At 44.3% G+C, this 22,904-nt stretch overlaps 2 protein-coding genes across 3 annotated transcripts in view; both read left to right on the top strand.

Moving 5' to 3' along the window:
- Positions 1-8,337, top strand: part of LOC144491672 (interleukin-17 receptor C-like) — a 74,665-nt gene extending 66,328 nt beyond the window's left edge. For both annotated transcript variants that reach the window (XM_078209840.1, XM_078209839.1), the window contains 2 exons: positions 1,554-1,607; positions 4,894-8,337. In XM_078209840.1, coding sequence (XP_078065966.1) covers positions 1,554-1,607; positions 4,894-5,594 — 755 coding nt within the window. In that variant the 3' untranslated portion in view covers positions 5,595-8,337. The remainder of the gene's footprint in view (positions 1-1,553; positions 1,608-4,893) is intronic.
- LOC144491673 (interleukin-17 receptor E-like) overlaps positions 1-22,904 on the top strand; it is a 203,892-nt gene that overhangs the window by 150,927 nt on the left and 30,061 nt on the right. The gene's annotated exons all lie outside the window — the stretch shown is intronic.

A 22,904-nucleotide genomic window follows, 5' to 3' on the forward strand; every position in this document is an offset into this window, starting at 1 on the left:
TCTGATGAAGGGTAAAGTAGTAGAACACTGAGCAAGACAAGCTTGTGTAATGCAAGAGGTAGCTGGAAACAAGTGGCCATGCATAAGTGGAAAAGCAATGTACGATTGAACTGTCAGGGTTGAGTCAAACAGGAAGAGGCTCTGATCCTATTGTAATATCTTATTATGTTTTTCCAACCCTATTTTTAAAAAATTCATTTGTGGGACATGGGCATTGCTGGCTGGCCAGCATTTATTGCCCATCCCTAGTTGCCCGAGGGCAGTTGAGAGTCAACCACATTGCTGTGGCTCTGGAGTCACATGTAGGCCGGACCAGGTAAGAACGGCAGATTTCCTTCCCTAAAGGCCATTAATGAACCAGATGGTTTTTTCCGACAATCAACAATGGTTTCGTGGTCATTATTAGATTCTTAATTCCAGATATTTTTTATTGAATTCAAATTCCACCAGCTGCCAAGGCAGGATTCGTACCCAAGTCCCCAGACTGGATTAATGGTCTAGCGATAATACCACTAGGTCATTACCTCATTTGTTTTAGAGTGCATTTATTCTTTACCCTATCTGTTTAAGGTGTATTTATTAGTGTCACAGGTAGGCTTACATTAACACTGCAATGAAGTCACTGTAAATGGCCTCCTTCTGCACTGCAGGGATTCTATGACAACTAAAGTAACAGCCACCAATGGTGGTATAATTAAAATAGGTGATGGTCAAAGAATTATGAACTGAAAGCAGCTAAGGCAGTGAAGGTGTAACATTGATCAGAAACTCAGGACATTAATCTCAAGGTTATTATTCGGCTGCTGTCGTCAAATTATGGTGCTGACGTGATTTAATTCATTAAAGACAATTGCAGACTCTGATGCCAAATAAAACTGAAACCACAATGTCACTGTTAATTCATCACACACCCAAACAATCTCTGCTGTCACCTGTTGAACACCTCCCTCCAAGACAAGCACCAATTCTGGAGTTTAAAGTTTATTTATTACTGTCACAAGTAGGCTTGCATTAACACTGCGATGAAGTTACTGTGAAAATCCCCCAGTCGCCACATTCCGGCGCCTGTTCAGAAACACTGAAGTGGCGTTTAGCATGGCCAATGCACCTAACCAGCACGTTTTTTGGACTGTGGGACAAAATCGGAGCACCCGGAGGAAACCCACGCAGACACGGGGAGAACGTGCAGAACTCTGCAAAGATAGTGACCCAAGCCAGGAATTGAACCCGTCCTAAGTGCTGTGAGGCAGCAGTGCTAACATATGTTAAAGTTCTTGATTCCCCTTACAATCTCAAATCTGCTCTGTATGTGCTAAGATTGTAGCTAACTATGACCATGTCTGTGTTGTCCTCTGCCTCCCTCTAAATATTGGTTCTACCTGCCCTGTACATATTGCTATTTATCAGGATTGGAGGGAAGTTCAATATTGTGAATATGTAACATGAACCTTGCCTGCATCATATGTCTTGCCATTTTTCAAACCCATCTCAGCTATATTCAGTATTTGTTGCTACTTGGCCACCTTAACTCAGCTTTTGCTTTCTTCCTACAGGTTGTATAGAGGTGATCAAACGGAAACCCATTGCAACAGCTTCAACAGTTGCAGGTAAATCTCTACAAAGGGTAACAGATAGAGCCATTTTTGTTTGCTAGGCTGGACTTGAAATGTGTCAAGATATTTGATGCTTGGTTATAATCTAGGTGACCAAGTGACTGAATAAGGGAAATATTAGTCATTTGGTAGTACAGAGCTCCAATATCGCTGAAAAGAGAAACATGTCGCCGAAGCTTTTCATCTTGCACTCATCAGGACAAACACAAGAATGCCAATTTTCAAACAATCATAACAATTTATACTACAGGAGAAGAGGGTATTGATTGGTTGACTCTGGTCGAAGTATTGCCGTGGAAAAACCCAACTGGCAACTATAGGTTCCCTCAAAAAAGGTGCAAGTCCTTCCTTTTGCATATTTCTTTTGCAGAGAACCATGCCCTGTATATGAATGGACGTCACTTTTAGCAAGTGTAAATGAGCCACGTTACGAGCTTGACTGATAGTAAGAACGCCGGAATGCACCGAACTGCAAAAGACCATTAATCGTCTGGGCGGTCCCAGTATTTAGAAAATATCATATTCTGCACTATCTCCCATTCTCCTCCACCAACTTGTTTCCCCCTGAAGCATTGGGTGGAATTTTCCCGTCCCGCCCACGGGAATCGTAGTGGACGACACAGGACCATACAAAGGTCTGTTGACCTCGAGCAGGATTTTCCGATCTTGGGGCGAGCGTGGCCAGAAGATCCCGCCCACTATGCTTTGGTCGCTTCCAATTTATGATAAAATCATACCCCATTGCCTCAGTTGGCAGTCCGTTAGACAAAATTCTCCTCTTCACAATTCTCCTCTTCACAATTCCCCTCTTCACAATTCCCCTCTTCACAATTCTCCTCTTCACAATTCTCCTCTTCACAATTTTCCTCTTCATAACTACAATTTGCATCTATAGAATCATCGGGCTGGATTTAATGAATGCAGTAGATCCCACCCACCAGCTAAGATGGTCAGGGGTGGGAGGAGCCTGCCCACAGTCCCGAAGGCTGCTGCATGTCCATTTACTGCTAGAAGTAGCTTTAATTGGACTGAGGAGGATCATCCATGCCTTTCTCGGGAGGATGTCCTACCTTAAAGAGCTACTGTCCAATTGGGTGGCCAGCAGTTCTGAAGTACCAGCAGGACCACAGGGAGCAGTGGCCACTGCTGGGACTATGGTCCATTCCACCATGTCAAGGAGACCTGATAAGTCCGGGTGCGCCGAGATCTGCCAACCTTTCCTTGCCATGATGTGGAAATGCCGACATTGGACTGGGGTAGGCACAGTAAGAAGTCTCACAACACCAGGTTAAATTCCAACAGGTTTACTTGGTAGCAGGAGCTTTTAGAGCACTGCTCCTTCATCAGGTGAGTGGCTGATGAAGGAGCAGGGCTCCAAAAGCTCGTGCTACCAAATAAACCCATTGGACTTTAACCTGGTGTTGTGAGACTTCTTACTGAATCTTTCCTTGTGGGTGGAGGCGCAGTGAGCGGATGGGAAAGGACTGGTTTCTAAAAGCCAGGAGGGGAGGTTAAAGGTTGGAATGACCTTTGTAGAGAGGGTGCCTCCAATGGGCTTAGAGGAGCTGCAAAGGAGATTCCCCTGCATTGCCTGATTGCAGCTCACACAACTGAATCTGCTGGGCTTCCCAGATGGCATGGGCCTTATCACTCCATCGGTATAATACTGATGACAGCAGGATGAGGCACTTAAGTGCTGTTAGGCTCTAGCCGCTATATTATGAAAATATATTGGCACAGGTGACAGTGCAGAGAAGACTGATAGGGATGATACCAGAAATGCAGGGTATACATTTCGGGAAAGCATTGATAGGCTGGATGTCTTCTCTCAAGGCAAAAAAAAGAGGCTGAATGGTATAACAAGTGTCTTTAAAATTGTGAAAGATTTTGATAGACTAAGAAAGCGGGAGCTTATGGTGAACAGCGTAACATTCATTGACAAAATATGAGCCTCACAGTAGCTTCACTGCAGTGTTAATGTAAGCCTACTTGTGACACTAATGTAATAAACTTTAAACTCAATTACCCAAGGGTGGGCATGCCTCCCAATGGCTCCTCCATTTCCTGTTTAATGGGCAAGGGTAGATTGGCAGATGGCAGGCATGGCACCCACTGGATTTTACATGCCCTGTTACTATCTCCATAGGAACTGATAACTATTGAAAAGAGATTCAAACTTCCAGTTATTAGCTGAAAGAACGACCTGATTTCATGTTTTCAAATTTTGTAGTGGTGGGTGGATGATGGATCGGGGGTTGAAATCCCGATATTTCATCACACTCCTGACTTGTGCCTTGCAGATGGTGGACAGGCTTTGGGTTTTTTTAAAGTTTATTTATTAGTGTCACAAGTAGGTTTACATTAACACTGCAATGAAGTTACTGTGAAAATCCCCTAGTCACCACACTCCAGTGCCTGTTCGGGGACACTGAGGGAGAATTCAGCATGGCCAATGCACCTAACCAGCACGTCTTTCAGACTGTGGGAGGAAACCAAAGCACCCGGAGGAAACCCACGCAGACACGGGGAGAACGTGCAGATTCTGCACAGACAGTGACCCAAGCCGGGAATCGAACCTGGGTCCCTGGCACTATGAGGCAGCAGTTCTAACCACTGTGCCACCGTGCCGTCCTTGGGGAGTCACAAAGCGAGTTACTCACCTCAGATCCACAGGCTCTGACCTGCTCTTGCAGCCACAGTATATACGTGGCTAGTCCAGCTCAGTTTCTGGTCAATGGTAACTCCTCCCAGGATCTTGAGTGATTAGATACTAGGAATTCAAGTGGGTCTAAGCATATGCATGGCAGGTTCCTTAACAAGTGCCTATCGAGGCAAATTGGTCCTCACATATGTTGGCACAGTTGGTCACATTCATCATTGCAAAGCAAAGGGTTTTGACTTCTAGCTCTGGTGCCAACTTGTGTGAATATTTATCTCGATACCTCCAAGTGGTATGGAAGGAGTGCTGCATTGTTGGAGTGCCCATTTGCTTGTTCAGGTGGACTAAAACAATCCCACAGCACTATTTAATGAATGGCTAAAAAAATCTCTCGGTGCCCAAGCTAACAACTCTACACCATCAAAAAAGACTATCTGGCCATTCATCCTACTGCTACTAATGGGATTTAGCTTTGCGTTTAGGGTCAGCACAATGCCTACATAACAATGGTTGCGCTGGCAAAGAATCAATGCCTTATACGATGTTTTTGATGCATATAAGCCGTTTTAAAATTTATATGTTGTAGCCTTTTGATATGTTGTATGCTTTTGATTTTTTCAGATTCTTCAAGTAACAGGAAGATCCTTCTTCTCTATTCGCTGGATCACAATCAGTTTGAAAAGTTGGTGAACACTTTTGCATCTGTCCTGTGCGAACTTCAGTTCCAAGTGATAGTGGATCTGTGGAAGCGTATAGAACTGGGTGCGCAAGGTCCCCTGCCGTGGTTCCATTCCCAGAAAAATAAAATTACAGGAGAAGGTGGAAAAATCCTCGTCCTCCTCTCGAAGGGTGCCAGTATGAAATGCAGTGAATGGCTTCAGTCCCCTGGAAGCACAAAAGCCATAAATGACCCAAATGATGGATTTATGGCCTCCTTGAACTGCATTCTTCCTGATATCACGAAAGGGAATGTTTCTGGGAAGTACGTTGTTGTATATTTTGAAGATTTGCAGAAAAAGGAAGAAATACCGGAAGTTTTTAATAACTTGCCAGTCTACAGTTTGCCATCCCAACTGTCCGCGTTCCTCCAAGAGCTCAAGGTTCCGGCCAACTTCAACCCTGAGCAGAAAGCAACCAGCTATCAGTCAACAATTAGTAACCGTCTTAATGGCGTCATTAAGGAGTGCCAGCTGTGGGAACGAAATCACTTAACCTGGTGCCAGGACCTCGGTGAGAAAGAGTGGACATCTGAAGGACAACAAGACAATGAGGCAATGATGCACTGTCCACTGATACAAGTAGAGATGCTTTCAACGGTCTGAAGATTCCATAATGAGAGAATCTCATTGCACTGAGCAAAAACTGTCCCCTGCTGTGCTGGTTAAACATCAGGTCATCGCCCAACTGTGAAAGATTGTGACAAAGGAAAATATCTGTGAGGCACGTCAAACCAACAACTGCAACTGTATTAATTTACATTACTGTGGGGAGGCGATGGCCTCGTGGTATTTATCGCCAGACTATTAATCCAGAAACTCAGCTAAATTTCTGGGGATGAGGGTTCGAATCCCGCCTTGACATCGACTGATAACCATGAAATCATTCTCGATTGGCGGAAAAACCCATCTGGTTCACTAATGTCGTTTAGGGACAGAAATCTACTGGCCTACATGTGACTTCAGAGCCACAGCAATGTGGTTGACTCTCAACTGCCCTGGGGCAACTGGGGATAGGCAATAAATGCTGGCCAGCCAACGACGCCCATGTCCAACACATGAATAAATTTTTTTTTAAATACAATCTTTGAAACTGATAGTATGGTTGGAATAGCTGGAGTCTTATAAACCAATATTTGGTAACACAATGCTGGAATTCTCTTCAATTTCAAAAATGACAAGCAAAATACTCAGTTAAAACCAAAATTCTCCTCTTGCCATTTTCAGCAATGATGGAATCATAAAATGATTTACTAGTTTAATGAAGGGACTGAAATACTGAATGTCTTCACCGCCAGAGGTATATTCTTGTCAAACCGAGCTGTGTTGTCAGTACAGTTTTGGGACGTGTTCAAACACAAAACCCAGGAAACTCCGTGGATCTATTGTTGCACTGCAGCAGAAGTAGACTTAACTGGAAAAGACTTCATGAAGTCCTTATCCAGAATGAGTGAAGAGGCCTCCTCATTCTAATCCAGGAGATTGAGTCAACATCAGGCACTCAGCAACTTTATAATTGTAGTCTTTGTATATACGTACATCTATGTAAATATCTTAAAGATTTTGTATCAAGTATGATTGTTCTGATAACTGTTTGTTCTTTTCACTACAAATCAGTCACTGAAACAAAAAATGTTAGCAATAGGAAAGGGGAGGCCATGGCCTAGTGGTATTATCGCTAGACTATTAATCAAGAAACTCAGCTAATGTTCTGGGGACCCGGGATCGAATCCTGCCACGGCAGTTGGTGGAATTTGAATTCAATATGAAAAAAAATCTGGAATTAAGAATCTACTGATGACCATGAAACCAATGTCAATTGTTGGAAAATTAGTCTGGTTCTTTCGGGAAGGAAATCATAGAATATCATAGAAACCCTACAGTACAGAAGGAGGCCATTCAACCCATCAAGTCTGCACCGACCACAAACCCACCCAGGCCCAACCCCCATATCCGCGCACTAATCCCTCTAACCTACGCATCTCAGGACACTAAGGGCAATTTTTAGCATGGCCAATCAACCTAACCCACACATCTTTGGACTGTGGGAGGAAACCGGAGCACCCGGAGGAAACCCACGCAGACACGAGGAGAATGTGCAAACTCCACACAGACAGTGACCCAAGCCGGGAATCGAACCCAGGTCCCTGGAGCTGTGAAGCAGCAGTGCTAACCACTGTGCTACCGTGCCGCCCAGATGAAATCTGCCGTCCTTACCTGGTCTGGCTTACATGTGACTCCAGAGTCGCAGCAATGTGGTTGATTCTCAATTGCCCTTGAGCAACTAGGGATGGGCAATAAATGCTGGCCAGCCAGCAACGCCCATATCCCACAAATGAATAAAACAAAAAATTTAGGGCGGCACAGTGGTTAGCACTGCTGCATCACATCACCAGGGACCCGGGTTCGATTCCCGGCTTGGGTCACTATCTGCATGGAGTTTGCACGTTCTTCCCGTGTCTGCATGGGTTTCCTCCGGGTGCTCTGATTTCCTCCCACACTCCAAAGATGTGCGGGTTAAGTGGGTTGGCCATGCTAAATTGCCCTTAGTGTCAGGGGAACTGACTAGGGTAAATGCAGAGGTTATGGGGATAGGGCTTGGGTAGTATTGTGGTCGGTACAGACTCGATGGGCCGAATGGCCTCCTTCTGCACTGTAGGGATTCTATGATTGTTGTCCTTCATTTAGTTGATCCTCACTCCACCTTTTTAACATGTCCCTCGAATCATTGTCTCTTCAGAAGCCCAGCTATTTGATCCAATTTGCACTTCTGGAGCCCACTCAAGTGCACAGCTTGTTTGTCAGAAACATTTATTCAGTAATTCGCTAAACTGATGTTGCTGTTTTTCATTACAACGTTCCGCTGGTTCTCCCAATCTCGCCTTCTGCAAATTCCGACTTGACCCTTGTGATCTGCTGCTTCCTGCTCCAATGCCATGAACTATAACTGCGGCCGTTAAATGAGGGCAGAGGTTTCTTTTAGCTCACTGACTCAATGGTCTATGACTATGTTAAAGTAAACTGTTCTCAGCCAGTAATGAAGTCATGTAGTGCAGGGTTCAGAAGTGATGCTAGGTGAGGATAGAGTGGGAGACAGCAGCAGATCATCATTTAGATTACAAACTCATTTGAACATTCTGGTAAATGTGGAAATCATCGGGAAATAATTTGTGCTGTCTTCACTCACTAAGTCGGGAAATACCTGTGTCAGATTTTTACTACAATGAGTTTCACTATATTTGCTTCACTGACCTGTTAACTTATTCCATATTACTATTTATTTCTGTCTTAATCTTTTGTATATAAAGACAACTCCTTGCTCAGCCGAATAAAAGTTTTAAAAGTATCAAATGAGAAGCCTCTCCAGATTGGAATTGGGAGATATTCTTCTGACTGCAAGTTATCAGAATTCTATAGAACCAAAGTGCCAACAACTTGCATTTATATAGCACCTTTATCGTAGTAAAATATATTTCATTGGCATTATGGAGCAACTGAAGTGATGGCTTGGACAATCAATTCCGTAACAGCTCAAAGACCAGATTCATAAGTATGTTTTCAGTCTGTGGGGTTTTTTTTGGATATAAGGCATTTTTTTGTACTGTAAGTCGAGAGGAATTTTGTCAGTTGTATTATTACATTGCTTAGATAAGATAGAATGAATATGCTACAATGACTGGATCACTGAACCATTTCATTATATGGAGAAACAATGGCCACAAAATTCCTCTCTATTTAGAATACAAAAAAATGCCATATATCCAAAAATAACAATGGCCACTCTTTATGGTTATGCCTTGGGAGCAAATGTAGTCATAGAACATTACACCAAAGCCGATGTTATAAAGTGGGGAGTGATTTCCTCCCCTCTGAGAACTAACACCAAAACACCCAAAGAGGAGTGTACCTCGCCTTATAATCTGTAAAAAGTGTGTGCGAAGTGGTGTGACCTGCCCTTCAGCAACTTCCAGTGGTTAAATACAAAATAGATCCCTGATACTCTACAATCAACACAGAACAATTTATTTATCTAACAGTGAATAAATTAACTATTAACAAATCAAATAAATCCCTCCTAACTATTAACTATTCCCCAATAAAACAAGATTCTAATGGTATGCTGTTCAATTAAATACAAGTCCCACTCATTAACAAAAATAGAATTTAGTCACTAAATTACAATCAGGTTTTGTGTCTTCAGGAATATTCTGGGCCTTCTCTGCTGATTCTAATGTCTGGAACTTCTTTCTTCTTTGGTACCTTTGCTATCCAGATGGTGCTTTCTCTCAGACATAGATGAAGCTATGAGAGCCAGCTATTCTCTCTCTCACTCTCTCGGTTTTGACAATCGAGGACCAATCCTCGGTTGTCAAAGCACCACCTCGAGAGAGAGAGAGTGAGAGCTGTTAGCTCTGGCGGGTGGCAGATGATCTCCTCTTTGTCCCACTGCCTCCTTTTATACCCGTGATGACATATCAATATTTCCCACAATAGGATTGGTCCTCGGTTGTCAAAACCATCAGGTTTAAATTTAATAGGTTTTTGGTATCTAAGTGCCTGATTCAAATTAATTGGCTAAATTCAAAAGTCTTGGTTAAAACTGCTGCTTGGCCTTTCGATACTGATACTAATGTTTCAGTTTGGGCTCTCTGTGTATTTGCATTTTAAATCTCTAAGCACAGAAAAAGCACCACCTTTTAACGGGATCACGCAATGCTGCTACCCCCCCCCCCCCCCCCCCCCCCCAGCATTTCACAATGTTACAAACACCCGATTCTAACTTTCTACCTCCCAATCTACAATTACTCTATCCAACTTCTCAACACTGACTACTGTCTCCACTCAATGACCGCATACGCAGACTCTACATTAGGCCTCAGTGATCTGTGATAAGGATTGGAAATCCTAGATGACTGTTTTAACAGGGGAAGAATGGTGGTGTGCAAGAGCAAAGAGATTTGCGACTTCAAGTTCAAAAGACATTAAAAGCAGCAACTTATGAAAGGAAAGTTAACGATCCAAGGTTTATGGCAAGGAGGCTTCTTCATCATTTTACCACCAAAGGCAGGTTCTTGGTGATTATTCAATAAACCGTAACAAAATGCTGTGTCTTTTACCGTGGGTAAGCCAAGGAGGTAAGCCTATTTCAGCTGGAGTGGACATTGAATCCTATGTTGTTGGCATTAATCTGATCCACACACATGTTGTCTAGCCAATCCCTCCATGGCTACAAGTATAGATATAAAAGGCAAGACGTACTGGTAAATCTATCGAAAAACCTTGTAAGACCATAGTGGGATTACTGTGTACAGTTTTGTGCTCCACACAATTGGAATGATATTGAGGAACCAGAGGGAGGGGTACCGTGCAGATTCAGTCTGATATGAGGAAATACAACTTTTTGAAAACTTGGGCTGTTTTTCTCACAGTGGAGGAGTTTACAGAATGACTTGGTAGGTGTTTAGAATTATGATTATATTGGACAGGACTGCGTTTCTAACAGTTAATGAGTCTCGAAAGAAGGGACATTGATGCAAGAACAAATGTAATAAATGTTGATTTGATTTGATTTATTATTGTCACATATATTCGTGTAGAGTAATAGGGATTAGTATTTAGTATAGGGATCAGTGCTTGGTCCTCTGCTCTTTGTGATTTTTATTAATGACTTAGAGGAGGGGGCTGAAGGGTGGATCAGTAAATTTGCTGATGACACCAAGATTGGTGGAGTAGTGGATGAGGTGGAGGGCTGTTGTAGGCTGCAAAGAGACACAGACAGGATGCAAAGCTGGGCTGAAAAATGGCAAATGGAGTTTAACCCTGATAAATGTGAGGTGATTCATTTTGGTAGGACTAATTTAAATGTGGATTACAGGGTCAAAGGTAGGGTTCTGAAGACTGTGGAGGAACAGAGAGATCTTGGGGTCCATATCCACAGATCTCTAAAGGTTGCCACTCAAGTGGATAGAGCTGTGAAGAAGGCCTATAGTGTGTTAGCTTTTATTAACAGGGGGTTGGAGTTTAAGAGCCGTGGGGTTATGCTGCAACTGTACAGGACCTTGGTGAGACCACATTTGGAATATTGTGTGCAGTTCTGGTCACCTCACTATAAGAAGGATGTGGAAGCGCTGGAAAGAGTGCAGAGGAGATTTACCAGGATGCTGCCTGGTTTGGAGGGTAGGTCTTATGAGGAAAGGTTGAGGGAGCTAGGGCTGTTCTCTCTGGGTCCATTCAAACGTCTGACAGCAGCAGGGAAGAAGCTGTTCTTGAGTCGGTCGGTATGTGACCTCAGACTTCAGTATCTTTTTCCCGACAGAAGAAGGTGGAAGAGAGAATGTCCGGGGTGCGTGGGGTCCTTAATTATGCTGGCTGCTTTGCCGAGGCAGCAGGAAGTGTAGGCAGAGTCAATGGATGGGAGGCTGGTTTGCGTATGGACTGGGCTACATTCACGACCTTTTGTGGAGACAGAAAGTAGGAGAAACATTTAAACAGAGAGCTGTGGGGGAGTGGAATGCACAACAGGAATTAGCTTCTGTGTTTGAATGTTTTGTGTTCTAATTTCTACATAAAAAACATGAGATTAATGGACAATCTGTCTGTGTGCACTGGATCTTACAGAATTATACTACGTGATAAACAACTTGGATACATTGAACCACAACAGTTTGTAGAGTAATTTGCATATACAAACTAGGCTCCACACAGTCTTGGGGCTTTCCTTTTAACTACTTTGCATCCCACTCCTGACTGGAACTTTTGTTTCTATTGTGTTACTCTGTGAGGCTATTCTTCATCATGTTTTGCTTTTTAGTGCTTGCTTTCTAATTTCCTCCACTTCCTCCTACCTCCCCACTGGACCACGACCACAACACTGAACATCAAGCCATTATTTTCAACACCGTCACCAATCTCATTTCCTCCGGATGCCTTACCCCGACAGCGTCCAACCTCATGGTCTCCCAACCCCAGACAGCCCGCTTTTAACTACTTCCCAAAATCCACAAAAAGGACTATCCTGGTAGGCCCATTGTGTCAGCATGCTCCTGCGCCACTGAACTAATTTCCTCTTATCTTGACTCCATCCTCATCCCCCCCGGTCCATTCCCTCTCCACCTACATCCGGGATTCCTCTGATACCCCGTGTCATATTGACAGCTTCCAGTTCGCAGGCCCTAACCACCTCCTATTCACCATGGATGTGCAATCTCTCTACACCTCCATTCCACACCAGGATGGCCTGAGAGCTCTTCACTTCTTTCTTGAAAAGAGTCCTGAACAATTCCCATCCACCATCACTCTCCTCCGCCTGGCTGAACTCGTTCTATCTCTCAACAACTTCTCCTTTAACTCATCCCACTTTCTCCAAATCAAAGGAGTAGCAATTTGTACCCGCATGGGTCCTAGCTACGCTTGTCTTTTTATGGGGTATGTGGGACGTTCCTTGTTCCAGGCCTACCCAGGTCCCCTCCCACAGCTCCTTTACCAGTACATCGATGACTATTTTGGTGTCGTTTCATGCTCTCGTACAGACTTCGAAAAATTCATTAACTTCGCTTCCAGTTTCCACCCCTCCATCGCCTTCCTGGTCCATCTCACACACTTCCCTTCCCTTCCTTGATCTTTCTGTCTCCATTTCTGACAATAGACTATCTACCAATATCCATTACAAGCCCACAGGCTCCCACAGCTATCTGGACTACAGCTCTTCACACCCCACATCCTGTAAGGACTCCATCCCTTTCTCTCAGCTCCTTCGCCTCCGTCGCATTTGCTCCGATGATGCCACTTTCCAAAGTGGTGCTTCTAATATGTGCTCCTTTTTCTCAACCATGGATTCCCATCTACAGTTGTCGACAGAGCTCTCAACAGTGAGCAGTCCATCTCCCGCGCCACGGCCCTCACCCCATCCCCTCCCTCCCAGAACAAGGATAGAGACCCCCTTGTTCTCACATTTCATCCCGCCAGCCTCTGCATGCAAAGCATAATCCTCCGCCATTTTCGCCAACTCCAGCGTGATGCCACCACCAAACACCCTCTGTCAGCATTCCGCAGAGACCGCTCCCTCCGGGGTAACCTCGTCCACTCCTCCACTATACCCAACACCTCTCCCGTCACTCATGGCACCTTCCCATGCAATCACAGAAGATGTAACACTTGTCCCTTTACCTCTTCTCTGCTCACCATCCAAGGTCCAAAATATTAATTCCAGGTTAAGCAGTGTTTCACTTGTACCTATTTCAATTTGGTTTATTGCATTCGCTGCTCCCAATGTGGTCTCCTCTATATCGGAGAGACCAAGCGTAGACTGGGTGATCGCTTTGCTGAGCACCTTCGGTCTGTGTGCAATCAGGACGCTGACCTTCTGGTTGCTTGCCATTTTAATGCATGATCCTGCTCCCATGCCCACATGTCTGTCCTTGGCCTGCTGCAATGTTCCAGTGAAGCTCAACGCAAACTGGAGTGACAGCATCTCATCTTCCGGCTCGGCACTTTACAGCCTTCCGGTCTCAACATCGAATTCAACAACTTCAGATGATTTGCCACACCTCACCTCGGGCCCTTTTGTTTTCATTCTATTTTATTTAATTTTTTACTGTTGTCTACCTTTTATTTCTTTATGCTCTTTCTTCATTTTTCTTTCCCCCTGCGACTCTTTCCTTCCCCCTACTTCATCCACCTTCTCTTACCTTTTCTCTAACCCTAACCCTAACTCTAACCCTAATCTTAACCCTAATCCTAACCCACTTCCCCTTTTCTACATTCTACCTTTGTCCCATTCTCTCCCCCCACCAACATCTCCATCTGTCACAGTTTACAGCTTCTCTGCCATTTGGCCATTCACACCCTTTATTCTCTCTGTGGACAGCTATTAGCAGTCTTTTCCCCTGGTTTCTGTGGCTACGACTCAACTTTCATTCCCTCCCCCTGCAGTATAAATATCTCCCACTTTCTATGCCTTTTAGCTTTGATAAAGGCTCATCTGGACTCAAAACTCAGCTCTTTTGTCTCCTTACAGATGCTGCCAGACCTGCTGAGATTTTCCAGCGTTTTCTCTTTTTGTTTTAGATTCCAGCATCCGCAGTAATTTGCTTTTATATATTGCTTTCTAATTTCTTGTGTCTCCATGTATTTTGAGTCCAGCTTAAAAACATTTAGGCCAGGACTTTACAGGTCTCCTCGAGGCCTAGAAGGAGCTGGTAATATAGTGAGAGCCCTAGCTTTGCGGTGGCCCTCCTCCCAATCCACTCCCACAGCTGGGGCATTTTACCAGTGTTGGGGATGAATACAGTGAGGTTGACTGTTACAAGGAGGCAATTAGCATAGTTAAAGGCCCAATTAGGTCTTTACTGGATTGTAGAATCCCTACGGTACAGAAGAAGGCCGATCAGCCCATCAAGTCTGCACCAACAACAGTCCCATCCAGGCCCTATTCCCATAACCCCATACATTTACCCTGCTAATTCCCCTGACACTAGAGGCATTTTAGCATGGCCAATCAACCTAACCCGCACATCTATGGACTGTGGGAGGAAACCGGAGCACCCGGAGGAAACCCATGCAGGCACGGGGAGAATGTGCAAACTCCACACAGACAGTTAACCAAGGCGGGAATCAAACCCGGGTCCCTAGCGCTGTGAGGCAGCAGTGCTAACCACTGTGCCACCATGCCACCCCTGGAGGCTATTCAATAAGACGGAGGTCTTGTGGTGCACTGGGTAACATCCCTTCCTCTGAGCCAGAAGCTCTGGGTACGAGTCCCATCCAAGGGCTTGATGGCCAAGGAATGTGTGTTCATAAAGCGGCCAAACAAGTTGAGTGCGTCAACCTGCAAATCCTTCCAAACATGCCAGTGGCTGGCAGTAAGAACTGGGGAGACTCCTGGTCAGCAACACTTGCTGTGGAGTGGCGCCCCTCAAGCTATAAACCTCTGGCAACAGACTAGCGCCCTGTTCTGAGGATTAATAGCAATGGAAGCAGATAGTCTGTCTTAGTACACCACTAGATACAGGAAGAGAATTGGTAAATAGAAATTCAATGAGACAACTTCATTTTTTACCAAAGTCTGAACTGTTTGTTTCTGTTGCAAAATATAGCTGAGTTACCCCTAGTGAGTTCAACTTCAACACTGGTTGAGCGGAGTGAAAGACAGCTGAAATATGAGAGCGCTGTGGCATCTCACTTCACCTGTGTTGCGTTAAACTCTTCATAATTCTAAACCAGGGACATCCAAATGAACTGGAAAATGGAACTCATTGTGTTCGGCCAGAAAAATAATAGAAAATGCAAATACCCTCAGAACTACATGTACATGGTTGAATAACAATTCTGTACTGTTTATTATAGGGGCCTCCTACACATCCTTTACACCATCCCTTTATACCATGCATTACACAATCCATACAGGTTTGGACAAAAACTGTATGAATCATAGAATCTCTACAGTACAGAAGGAGGACATAGAGTCTGTACCGACCACAATCCCACCCAGGCCCTATTCCCGTAACCCCACACATTTACGCTGCTAATTCCCCCTGACACCAGGGTCAATTTAGCATGGCCAATCAATCTAATCCACACATCTTTGGACTGTGTCAATCCTGGAACTCCCTTCCTAACAGAATTGTGAATGTACCTGCACCATATGGCCTGCAGTGGTTCAAGAAAGGGGCTCACCTTCTCAAGGGTAATTACAGATGGGCAATAAATGCTGGCCTAGCCAGCAACAGCCATACCCTGTGAAAGAATATAAAATAGGAATGAGCAACAAAATGCAGGCTTTGCCAACTGTCATGAAATGGTAGGATGTTATTAAAATGAACACATACTTTGTGTACAAGTAAAATCAATCTGCCATATTTTGTAAATTATGTCTGGGCAGCAACTAAGAGAAAGGGAAGGATAGGAAACGGGATGTGACTCAAATGTTTATCATCTATCAGTGAAGAATGGAGCTTTTCTGCACACTGCCACTGCTATCAGATTGGGCTTTCAGACTGATGATACAAATGTGATGGATCGAACATCCTCTCTGTTGGAAAATATTATGATTCTAGTCATAGCATCCTGTGTTAGGCTAAATGTTATGGATGAGCATCTGGATTAATTTCGGCACAAATTAACACAGGGGCAGCATGGTGGCACAGTGGTTAGCGCTGCTGCCTCACAACGCCAGGGAGCTGAGTTCAATTCCCGGCTTGGGTCACTGTCTGTGTGGAGTTTGCACGTTCTCCCTGTGTCTGCGTGGGTTTCCTCCGGGTGCTCCGGTTTCCTCCCACACTCTGAAAGACGTGCTGGTTAAGTGGATTGGCCCAAACAGGAGCCGGAATGTGGCGACTAGGGGAATTTCACAGTAACTTCATTGCAGTGTTAATGTAAGCCTTACTTGTGACTAATAAATAAACTTTACTTACTTACTTACTTTACACAAGGAAAGGAGCGTAGCAAAAGATTTGGGAGTTAAAAACAAAATACATTAATAAAATAAATTCAAACATAAAAAGTCTTAGTGAAACCATAATTGAACACAAAGGAAGTTTTTTTTGACAGCTTGGTTTAACTGGGAGCATTACGCTCTGAGTTCATAGGAACAACATAGCAACATAGGAATTAGGAGCAGAAGTAGGCAAATTCAGCCCTTCGAGCCTGCTCCGCCGTTCAATCAGATCGTGGCTGATCTCTCCCTCGTCTCAAATCCACCTTCCCACTTGTTCCCCATGTCCCTTTCTTTATTAGAAATATATCTCCTTCTTGAAACCATTCAACGATTCAGACTCCACCGTGCTATGGGGCAGCTAGTTCCATAAATTCGCCACCGTCTCCAAGAAGTAGTTCCTCCTCATCTCAGTTTTACATCTACCGCCTCTCAACCTATACCTGTGACCTCTTGTTCTAGATTGCCCCAATCAGAGGAAACACTTGGTCTACACTTACTATATTAATCCCTTTTAAAATTTTATATGTCTCAATCAGGTCCCCTCTCGTCCTTCTAAACTCCAGCGAGTACAAGCCCAAACTGTTTAACCTCTCCTCATACGTCAACCCCTTCAGCCCCGGAATCAATCTGATGAACCTCCTCTGAATTGCCTCCAATGCCACTACATCCTTCCTCAAATAAGGAGACCAAAACTGGACGCAATTCTCCAGATGTGGTCTCACCAACACCTGATACAATTGCAACAACACTTCTCTACTTTTATAGTAATTTTAATTTAGGATTGAAGCATATTAGCCCGGATTTTTGCAATCAGCAGTGAAGTGATTGCACTAGCTTCTAACCTGGAAGAAAGCTGCTCCTAAAGATCAAGTGAGTTCTACGGCTTGGATTTCACTTTGCTCAATTATAATTTCATTCTGGCCCCAACTACAAGGGATCTATTGCATCCAGCAGTAATGATGCCATCATCAGGCTAAGCAGCCAATCACATTGAAGCATTCTCACAGACAGCAAACCAGGAAGTAACAAGCATATTTTCCTCCCTCACTTTGTATAATGTATAATTTTATCCACACATGGGATTTAGAAATTGAAACTCATAAACTTTTTTAAAAATCGTTTTTATTTTAAAAATATGGAATTAGCATTGAATGGAAAAAAATTGACAAGTATGAAATTCATCTTTCAGGTCCATAAAGGTTGTTCAGCAGGAATTATGTCCCCATAGTTATACACCATTTGACTTGGGTTTTACAGTGATAATAATGGCAGAAAATGAAATTTCAGTCAATTCAGTGATTTCTAATTGAATTCCACCCACAAGAACATTAACAGCGCACCATATGGAAGAGTGGAGAATCACTTCAAGCAACTTTTGAATTTCAGTATTTTTCTGCTCACTGATGCTCATTTGGGTTCCGCTTCTGACCTCGTTACAACCTCAGTTCAAACATGGACAAAAGAGCTGAATCCCAGAGGTGGGGTGAGAGTGACTGTCCTTGACTTCAAGGCAGCATTTGACCAAGTGTGGCATCAAGGAGCCCTAGCAAAACTGGAGTCAATGGGAATTGGGGGGGAAACCCTCCGCTGGTTAGAGTCATACTTAGCACAAAGGAAGATGATTGTGGTGGTTGGAAGTCAGTCATCTCAGCTCCAGGACATCACCGGAGGAGTTCCTCAGGATAGTGTCTGAGATCCAGCCACCTTCAGCTACTTCATCAATGACCTTCCATTCATCAGAAGGTCAGAAATGGGGATGTTTGCTGAAGACTGCACAGTGTCCAGAACAAACTGTGACTCCTCAGGTACTGAAGCAGTCCATGTCCAAATGCAACAAGGTCTGGAAAATATTCAGGCTTAGGCTGACAGTACAAGTAACATTCATGTCACTCAAGAGTCAGGCAATGACCAGCTCCAACAAGAGAGAATCTAACCATCGCCCCCTTGACGTTCAAATCCATTACTATCACTGAATCTCCACTATTAACATCTTGGGGTTACCATTGACCAGAAATTGAACTGGATTAGCCATATACTGTGGCTACAAGAGCGGATCAGTGACTGGGAATCCTGTGCCAATTAATTCACTTCTTGACTCCCCAAAGCCTGTCCAGCATCTACAAGGCATAAGTCAGGAATGTGATGGAATACGCTCCCATTGCCTTGATGAGTGCAGCTCCCACAATATTCAAGAAGCTCAATGCCAGCCTGGACAAAGCAGCCCACTTGATTAGCATCCCTTTCACAAACATTCACTATCTTCACCACCGATGCACAATAGCAACAGTGTGTATTATCTACAAGATGCACTGCAGCAACTCACCAAGGCTCCTGAGACATCAGCTTCCAACCCATGACCACTACCAGTTAGAAGGAAAAGAGCAGCAGACACACGGGAACACCACCACCTAGAAATTGCCCTCCAACCCACTTGTCATCCTTCCTTGGAAACATATCGCCATTCCTTCACTAGCTCTGAGTCAAAATGCAGTAACTCCCTCCCTAACAGCACTGTGGGTTTTCCTACATCACATAGACTGCAGTGGTTCAATAGGACAGCTAACCACCACCTTCTTGAGTAATTAGTACAATTAGAGTGGCATGGTGGTACAATGGTTAACAATGATGCCTCACAGCGCCAGGGACCCGGGTTCGATTCCAGTCTTGGGTGACTGCCTATGGAATTTGCACATTATTCCCATGTCTCCGTGGGTTTCCTCCGGGTGCTCCGATTTCCTCCCACACTCCAAACATGTGCGGGTTGGGTGGATTGGCCATGCTAAATTGCCCCTTAGTATCCCAAGATGTGTAGGTTAGTGTGTTTAAAGGGGTAAATGCATGGGGTTACAGGGCTAGGGTTGGGGGGGTGGGGTGCCTAGATAAGATACTCTGTCGCACAGTCGGTGCAGACTCGATGGGCCAAATGGCCTCCTACTGTACAGCAGGAATTCTATGATTCTATGAATTAGAGTTTGGGCAATGAATGCTGGCCAAGTCAGCTACACCCACATCTCTTGAATGAACAAAGAAAAGATTAACCACATATGTGTGGGTGCCTGAAGTTGCTTCCAATTTTTCAGATTACTGATGCAAACGCTGACAGTTTTGATATCATTTCAACCACAAAATCTGACTGCAAAATGGGAAAAGCCAATAATAGGGTTCAAATTGGGTACAGGACAAAGCATGGTAAAGGTGTAATTGAATGTCATGGAACAGTGTAGCTTTATTCTAGGATAGAGAATAGTTTTTTTTAAAAAATTAGAGGATTGAGAGCTACACCAACACAAGGCAGCATTGTTATAATGTAAGAGGATAGGGTAGAACTGTATCACTGTTGATTGATCAGAACTTTCACAACCCAAAAACTAGACCAGTGTGTAACATGATAGGAATAGGTGGAAAGTTAATTGCAAAACTGTAACTGTATACCAACAGACCGAAGTGCAATAATGAAGCAGGTTGAATGTTCTTTGTCAAGTTGTAACATGAACTCTCACACAAAATTAATGTGGGTATCAGTGGCAAGGTTGGCATTTCTCAACCCCAGGCGAAGTTGGTGACGGTTAGGGGTTTGGGGGGAGCTGCCAAGGAAGCCTTGCAAGTTCATAGAATCATAGAAACCCTACAGTACAGAAAGAGGCCATTCGGCCCATCGAGTCTGCACCGACCACAATCCCACCCAGGCCCTACCCCCATATCCCTACATATTTACCCGCTAATCCCTCTAATCTACGCATCCCAGGACACTAAGGGGCAATTTTAGCATGGCCAATCAACCTAACCGCACATCTTTGGACTGTGGGAGGAAACCGGAGCACCCAGAGGAAACCCACGCAGACACGAGGAGAATGTGCAAACTCCACACAGACAATGACCCAAGCCGGGAATTGAACCCAGGTCCCTGGAGCTGTGAAGCAGCAGTGCTAACCACTGTGCTACCGTGCCGCCTGCAAAACTGTAACTGTATACCAACAGACCGAAGTGCAATAATGAAGCAGGTTGAATGTTCTTTGTCAAGTTGTAACATGAACTCTCACACAAAATTAATGTGGGTAAGTTGTTGGAGTGCAACTTTTGGATAAAACACACTGCAGTCACGGTGCATCAGTGGTGTTTATTTAGGCTAGTAGATGTCAAGTGCATATAAAGCAAACTACTTTTTCCCATTTGGTATTGAGCTTCTTACATGTTGCTGCATCCATCCAAGCAAGCAAAGAGCATTCCCTCACACTTCAGGGTGACACAATGGCACAGTGGTCAGCACTGCTGCCTCACAGTGCCAGGGACGCAGGTTCAATTCCGACCTTGGGTCACTGTCTGTGTGGAGTTTGCATGTTCTCCCCTTAACATTTTTCTCTTGAACCTTGCTATGTCCAGTGCACTCAGTTATATGTTGCAGTTGCACCAAATGAGTTCTGGTGTCTGCGTGGGTTTCCTCCAGGTAGTCCGGTTTCCTCCCACAGTCTAAAGATGTGCGGGTTAGGTGGATCGGCCATGCTAAATTGACCCTAGCATCAGGGGGATTAGCAGGGTAAATGTGTGGGGTTACGGGGATGGGGCCAGGGTGGGATTGTGGTCGGTTTCAGACTCAATGGGCCGAATGGCCTTCTTCTGTACTGTAGGGATTCTATGATTCTATGTGCCTTGTAGTGCGGAGAGGCTTTGAAGAGTCACTCAGTGTTGAATATACTCCTGCCTGCTGGAGTAGGACCTGCTGTTGGGTGGCTTTTGTCCAGTTGAGTTTCTAGTCTCTTAACCTTTGCAATGTCCAGTGCACTCAACTATATGGTGGAATTGCACCAAATGAATTCTGATGGCTGGAGGCTACTTCTGCAATGGTGGGACCTCGGAAAAGGCCAGGGAGATAACGGAATGTTGCAGACACTGCAGCTTTGTCTTACACTCACATGCTGGGACTGCCACCATCGTGGATGGGGAAATTCACTCTTAAGTTTGTTGCTTAATGTTCCAACGACACTTCATGACACTTGCAGTTTCCCATGGAGATCAGTGGCTTTGATCAGGGCAAAATAAACTTTAGGGCTCACGCCATTCACCAGTGATGGTTCTCACTGCATCAAATCATCACTCCGCTTACCTCCAGGCAAATGAGCATTATGCAATAAAATCAGAAAATGCTGGAAACACTCAGCAGGATTAGAAACGGAGTTAATATTCAAAAATTAATTAATTGGATGTGGGCTTTGCTAGCTAGGCCCACATTTATTGTCCATCCTTAATTGCCCTTAAGAAGGTGGTGCTGAGCTGCCTTCTTGAACTGCTACAGTAGGTACACCCACAGTGTTGTTAGGGAGGGAGTTCCAGGATTTTGATCCAGCCACAGTGAAGGAACAGCAATATATTTCCAAGTCAGGATGGTGAATGGCTTGAAGGGGAACATCCAGGTGATGGTGTTCCCATGTGTCTGGTCCTTCTGGCAGTCATGGGTTTCGAATGTGCTATCTCCAGATCCTTTGTGAGTTCCTACGGTGCATCTTGTAGATGGCACATACTGCTGTCACTGTATGTCAGTGGTGGTGGATGTGAATGTTTGTGGAATAGATGCTAATCAAGTGGGCTCATTTGTCCTGGATAGTGTTGAGCTTCTTGATTGTTATTGGAAATGTACTTGTCCAGGCAAGTAGAGGGTATTCAATCACACACTTAACTTCTGCCTTGTGGACAGGCTTTGCAGAGTCAGGAGGTGAGTTATTCGCTGCAGGATTCCTAGCCTCTGATCTGCATTTGTAGCTGTAGTATTTATATGGCTCATCCAGTTCAGTTTTCAGTCAATGGCAATCGCCAGAACATTGATAGTGAGGTTTTCAGTGAATGTCAAAGGGTGATGATCAGATTCTCTCTTGTTGGAGGTGATCATTGCCTGGCACTTGTGTAGCATGAATGTTACTTGCCAATTATCAGTCCCAGACTGGTATTGCTGCATTTGGTCAGAGACTGCTTCAGTGTCTGCTGAATTGCGAATTATGGCTAATTATTACTTATCAGCGAACATCCACATTTGACCTTATGATGGAGGGAAGGTCATTGATGAAACAGCTGAAGATGGTTAGGCCTAGGATACTACCCCGAAGAACTCCTGCAGAGATGTCCTGGAACTGAGATGACTAACCTCCAACCACCACAACCATCTTCCTTTTGCTAGGTATGCCTCCAACCAGCAGAGAGTTTCCCCTCAATTCCCACTGACTCCAGTTTTGCTAAAGCTCCTTGATGCCACACTTGGTCTAATGTGGCCTTGATGTCAAGGGCAGTCACTGTCATCTCAATTCCGAAGTTCACCTCTTTTCTCCATGTTTGGATGAAGGCTATTGTTGGAGTAAAATTGAGATTGTTCAAGCCATTATTGTGACTTTAAAACTTTTTAAGCCATCATTGTGAATGTCAAACTTTTTAAGACAAGAAAAAGTGTCGATGTAACTTTTGCACTCTGTGGTTAACCACAAACACTCGAGCCTTGA

This window comes from Mustelus asterias, chromosome 3 (genome assembly GCF_964213995.1).
Source record: "Mustelus asterias chromosome 3, sMusAst1.hap1.1, whole genome shotgun sequence".
NCBI lineage: Eukaryota > Metazoa > Chordata > Chondrichthyes > Carcharhiniformes > Triakidae > Mustelus > Mustelus asterias.